The 6390-nt window shown below is 40.4% G+C and overlaps 1 protein-coding gene across 1 annotated transcript in view; it reads right to left on the minus strand.

Annotated features, from left to right (window-relative positions):
• Positions 1-3544, minus strand: part of TBX19 (T-box transcription factor 19) — a 107744-nt gene extending 104200 nt beyond the window's left edge. Inside the window, 1 exon segment of the mRNA XM_030204946.1 lies at positions 3348-3544. Within this exon segment, the coding sequence (XP_030060806.1) occupies positions 3348-3544 (197 nt within the window).
• Positions 3545-6390: the final 2846 nt, after the last annotated feature.

A 6390-nucleotide genomic window follows, 5' to 3' on the forward strand; every position in this document is an offset into this window, starting at 1 on the left:
AAATTGTCTTGTGTGCAACCCGAAAGGGGGCGTGGCTATGGGAGGGGTATGGGTGGGTCAGGGGCATTCCAAAAATTATGGTGCAATGTTATAGAATACCAGGATTATGGGCCCAAGGTGTGTACCAGGCATAAATCTTCGCACCCAAGTTTGGGCAAGGGAATCCACGCTAAGCGCTATTCAATAAATGGTGCTCAGCCCGGATCATACTGTATAGAATAATGCTTAATGCAGATTTTTTTTCCGGTGCCTAACTATGAATGCCAATTATTGAATCTGGCTCTTGGAACTTAAAGGCTTCTATGAGGAGGTTGTGTTTGAAACTTCCTGTAACTTATGCAGGATAGTCAGTAGATGACCAGTGGTCCATCAGCCTAGAAATTAACATACTAAGTTTTATCTTATGGTTTTCTACAGTGCAAAGTTCATCTCAGATGGCATTCACTGAACCATGACCAGGTTTGTTTCTTCTCTTTATTGTCTGAGATGCAGCCGTCATGTCACCTCAAGTCCTGGAAACTTTTGCCATTGTTTTGACATTCTAGTAAAAGTGAACCTGGCTCAGTAGCCCTCGTTTTCAGTTGACAGGCCTCTTCATTATTCTCACCTAGCAGCACAATCCTCTCTTCATCTTCACATTGTCATGTTAGTATTTTATTTATTTTTTAATTTCATTACCAATCCAGTGTTTTAACACCCCTCTGTTTCTCTATATACATATGACTATAAACAATATACTCTGCTTACTGTTTTAGTTCCTCTATCTTTTTATGTACTTGTGTTTTTTAAAATACGATGCTTAAGGAATACATTTGATTTTTGATGTATGAATCATCCACGTATATTTCCTTATAAATTCATACAGTTCTTTAATCTACACTGATATTTGTGTTTGATATCTGTATTTGATGTTTTGATATTTATGTTTGTTATCATTATTATTTGTTTACACATTTTTATCGTTGCTTCTATTGTAGACTCCTGAGGCAGGCACATTTTATGCCGAAACATGGTGCTGTGTTGAGTCTTGAGTACTGATTTTATGTTATTGTGTACTGTTTTATACAATTATCGAGCAGGGACTGTCTCTTCATGTCCAGTGTACAGTGCTGCGTATGTCTAGTAGTGCTATAGAAATGATAAGTAGTAGTAGTAGTACATATCATAGCAATACATTTTTAATCTCATGGATCCTGAGGTTTATATAGGCTTCCTCCGTTCCCACTGATTTGTGCACTACTGTTGTTCTCGTGGGTCTTATCTGTTTGGTTACCTTTTGGTTTCAGTAATCCACAGCCCATAAAGAGCAAAAACCAAAACTGGACATTGCATTACCAATGCTAATTATTTCAAATAGGTAAAAACCAAGGATAGTTGATCGTGGCACAGGACAAAAGTTTATTCATGTACACTTTATCGAGCCTACAGCTTGCAAGAGAGACTTTCCTACAGCAATGATGAAGTATAGTTTGTATCTGAGGGCGGCTGGGACAGCAATGGACTCCACCTCCTGTACTCACTAGGTTCACTAGGCCCCTCTTTTATCACATGCTTTTGACCACATATTTCTTATGTTTTTTTTCAAGTTTTGTTTGATTCGCTCAGTAAAACCATTGTTTTCTAATGAGGTCCTAAAAAATGAATTCTTCCTACAGTAATAAGCAACTTGGGATTATGTAACTCCTTATTTAAAGGAATTCAAGCAGTAGATCATCATCTCCATCTCCTCCAGAACATGACAGTTAAACTAATTTCAGGAGCTAGAACAGTAGTTCCCAAACCTGGTCCTGGAGGCACCCCAGCCAGTCAGGTTTTCAGGATACCCACAATGAATATTCATGAGAAAGATGTGCATGTACTGCCTCCACTACATGCAAATCTCTCTCATGAATATTCATTGTGGGTATCCTCAAAACCTGACTGGCCGGGGTGCCTCCAGGACCGTTTGGAAACCACAGAGCTAGAAAATGGGACCACATCACTCTGCTCTTAAAGGGGGAGCATTGGCTTCCTGTATCCCAACAGCATATTTTAAAAATACTGACTCTTGTTTTCAGGGTCATATGATCTGGAGTTCCTCTATCCTTGTTTAGATGCCTTGTCATAGATTCTGTGACTGGTTGCAGGGGGCCTGGCTATTGTGGGGTGGGTCCCTCAGTGATCACCCGACCCTTGAAGGGTGGCCTGGCATTTGAGTACCTGCACCTTTTTTGCTACAAAAAAATGCACTGAGTAGGTCCATCCATTTGGAACAGTCTTCCTCAATACTTAAGGATGGAAACATCCTGTCAACTTTTTAAGAAAGGTTTGAAAGCATTTCTATTCCGGGATGAATTTGCAGTTCAACAAACAGCACGATAATTGACACCGATGGTCGTTTTGTATCAGAACCTGGGAACCATAGTGGGATTAGTGTTCTATCTCTTCTTTTTTTCCTCTTCTATAATGAGGTTGTAACTTTTTTCTCACCCTCGTTTCCTAGCTATGTTCTTCTGCTTATTTTAATTAATGAGATTATACTTCTTGTAAACTGCTATGATGATATTTTCTATACAGCAGTATATGAAATGGAAATAAACTGTAACTGTATATGCACTTGAAATCAGTTTCAATATGATCCAGTTATGTGTGTATGCCCTGATGGCTGACTAGACTTCATTTCAGAAGTTTAAATAAGCACAATGTTATTAGCTGTACTGATCCTTTACTTCCCTCAATAGAATTATCCCAAGAGATTGCTGTCTAACAAATCTTGCCACATTTCTTCATCTGATCTAAGAAGCTCACACATATCCTCATTTGACCACTCTTTTGATGGCCTGATTCCAGATCTAAAATGCAATTCAAACCTAGTTTCTAAGCATATAGGATGAAAAAAAAAAAGTACTGAGACCACCCTCATCAGTGTTAATCATATTACTTGGGTTTGTGAAATTCTTCCTTTCTGTTGACCCAGAGGAAGATGAAACAAAAACCTGAGCATCAAGATTATGTTGCTATAGGTAAATAATTCCACCTTCCCAGCAAGAAAGTGAATGAACAGGTATCACAGTTATGATGAATATAAAAATTTAGTGATACCAGGAAACTTAAGAATGTATTAAATTTACATTCTTATTGAGGTGTTTAGAACTGCCTTTATAGCATACTCTATAACCAAAATACATATTAACAGCTTTTTTTCTTTAATGCAAAACATGTCCTTGGCTCACAAACATAAATCTAAACCTTAATAGAGTTCCTTCAGCTTTTAAATTACACCACCCATTGCCCTGCATTGCAAAATGTATGCTTCTTTGCAAGTAGCTTTAACTTCAGTATTCATCAAGCAATGGAGGGATGCTCACCTGCCATTCTTGGTCACTATCATTTCGTTGGTGACCTCCCTGAATCTCTGCCACAGCTCTGCTTCTTCTAAGGAGACCTGCAGCTGTTTCTCTGTGGGATCCCCTTTCTCTCTGCCTGCTTGGAGCTCACTTTCCACCACTGTCAGCAGCCTGGAGACTGTGCAGTCACTGGGCTCCTTGCAGACAGGATCAGCCATGGCAACTTCAAAGAAAGAATTTGGCCCCAGAGCTTTGCACAGTCAACAAGAAGCTCTACCAAGACAAAAGGCCAGGGACAGGAGAGTGCTGTTAAAGGAATCTCTTCTCCCCCTTTAACTCAATTGCCATGTCCTGGCGTTTCTATCTCTGATGTCCAATAAAGTGACAGTAGTCTTACAGTCCTTGCAGCGACAGGACTCCCTCCTAATTACTTCTTGGGTCAGGTGGGAGGCAGCTGCATTTTCTGATTGGCCCTCAACTAAAAGGCAGATATTTAAGAAGAGTACGCAATCAGAATTAGTGGGCTTTTATCCTTTTTTTTTAATATATCTGAAGAGGCCTAATTATTCTATTGGAGGACCATTTTCCATTTTGGTTTTTAATAACTCACTGATTTTTTTTCTCCTTAATAGGAGTTGTTTGTGCACAAGCCAAAAAAAAAAAAAAATCCTGTGTTTGCATAAGCCGTACACCTATAGGTGTGCACCCATGATCAAGCACAGCTGCAGAGCAGAGAAAAACTAAGTGGATTTATTCTGGTTATCCACAAACACATAGACCTTTTCACAGATCAAATGGCAGTTTGATCTGTGTCTGCACAAAACTCTTGAAGTTCAACCCCACTGAAGTGTATTTCTTGGGGAGACCTTTTCTCCTTACAAGTTCTAATTTCCTTACTATGTATTAAGACTTTGAAAAAAATAAAGAGATAAAGGGGTTAATATTCAAAGCAATTTAACCAGCAAGAAACAGATCCTGGCCAGTTAAAATGCCTGTTTGGGGTCAGAGTCACTTAACCGGTTAGCGCCAAATTCAAAACCAGCTCTTTTGGTGCCATTCTGGGGGCAGAGTCAGGACTTGGCAGGTTATATACCGATATTCGGCACATAACTGGCCTTCCACATAAATAGGACCATATTAAAGTCAGTCCTATCTTTATGCACTAACCCATAGCTAGTTTAATGCCGAATAACACACTTAGGAGTTATTTTACTCTGTGGGAAAAAGGGCTCTGCAGTAGCAAGGGGGCCATTTTTCCCATGCACCAGGGCCCTTTTTACCTCAGCGGGTAAGAAGCCCCCCCCCCCCCCAAAATGGCCATGTGGTAAGATAATCCTTACCATTTGGCTATGCTGCGGAGAGCACTGCCACCCATTGAGGTGACGATAAGGGCTCCTGCAGTAACCCGGCAGTAACTGGGCAGAGCGCGGGGATGCTTGTTTACCGTCAGGTTAGCTCCACGCTAGACAAAAAAAAATTCCATAACACCGGAAATGGGGTGCGCTCCAGCCAGAACTACTGTTGGCGGCTGCGTTGGGCCAGCGGTAGCTCCAGATTAGTGAGTGGTAAGCCCATATTGGGCTTATCGCCGCATCGTTAAAAAAAACCTTAACCGGGAAATTTGATGCTGATGCCCGGTCATAAGCTGGCATTGAATTTCTGGGTTTAATGCCAGTGACAATCAGAAGGATTGAGAGGCTCTTGCCTGGTTAAAGTGCATGTGCAGGGGTTATCTGGGGATATTCAGTGGCACGTTAGTTAATATCCCCTCTAATCACCTAAGCCGAAACTGGTTATGTTGTGGTCAGTCCGGAGGCAGAGTCGGGGTGGGGTTGGCATTTGTGTAATTAAGTGCCAGTATTCAGCACTTAACTGGATAGGGTAAATGGACAAATCAGACTGCAGAAGACACAATCCTTTGTCCAGTTTCACTTATTTGATTAAGGGCTGAATATTGACCCTTAACCAGATAAGTGCTGGCCATCCTTACAAATCCGGATTTTCAATACCAGTGCCCAGACATGACCTGGCATTTAATATCCGGGCAAAAGTATACTTGATTCCAAAGAGTGGAAAGTGTTACTCTGTACCCCAAGTTTCCAATTCCATATAAGAATGAAAGATTATCTCCTATCAATTGACACTGTAAAAGGCTCACAGAACTGGCAGTTTTGACATAATGAAATTACCTTCACCATATTCAAGACAAGAACCACATGCTATGGAATTGTCCACCTGTGTTTTGAATCTAGGAAGTCCAGATTTTCTGTGACTTAGTAGACTCATATCTTTCTATGCCTGCTGACAAACACCAGACCTCAGGCATACTTTCAGTTATCAGACATTGGTAGCTTGTCTGCTGGTGCTACAAAATGAGCCAGTTTATTTTCAAGACAGTCTTCCTTTACGTGTCAGTTGAGATTCCATCTTTGATAATGACCATCCTTCATTACAGAAACCATTCTTTAGACTGCTGTCCTGGAAATATTACTTCATATGTAGGTTAAAAGAAATGAAATCATTAAGCTAACCCTTCTTTTCATTCTCATAATTTTTTTAATTGCCAAAGAGATGCTTATATTGCTTGGGGTCAAAGCAAGGCAGCTTACAAAAAAAAAAAAGATGTTAGTATTTAAAGATTTTGTAAACTCCTCTTATTAGAATTGCAACAGTGGGAATGACTAAGTAATTAAGGGGTGCAGCTGTACTGATCATCATCAGAGCCTCCCCACCCATGTAGGCATCACACTGTTACACATGAAGCATGAATACTGCAAAACAGCAAAAATGTGGACAAGAAAAACCAAGTTACTTACATTTAGCAGGTGCTTTCCATGCATAGCAAGAAAAGTGGGTAACATCATCTAGTGAATCCTGGTGCTAGAAAGCTTCCTCAAGTTTTCCACTACTGAAGAACTTTGACTTCAACCATGCATATGCAGCACTTCCCACACTACAACATCATGTGACGCTGCCTCAGTTCTATAAGTAACTTCAAAAGGAGATGAAGACGGAAGGGTTATATGACAACTTCTGTCTTACTATCCATGGAGAACACCTGTTA

Source organism: Microcaecilia unicolor, chromosome 5 (genome assembly GCF_901765095.1).
Source record: "Microcaecilia unicolor chromosome 5, aMicUni1.1, whole genome shotgun sequence".
Classification (NCBI taxonomy): domain Eukaryota; kingdom Metazoa; phylum Chordata; class Amphibia; order Gymnophiona; family Siphonopidae; genus Microcaecilia; species Microcaecilia unicolor.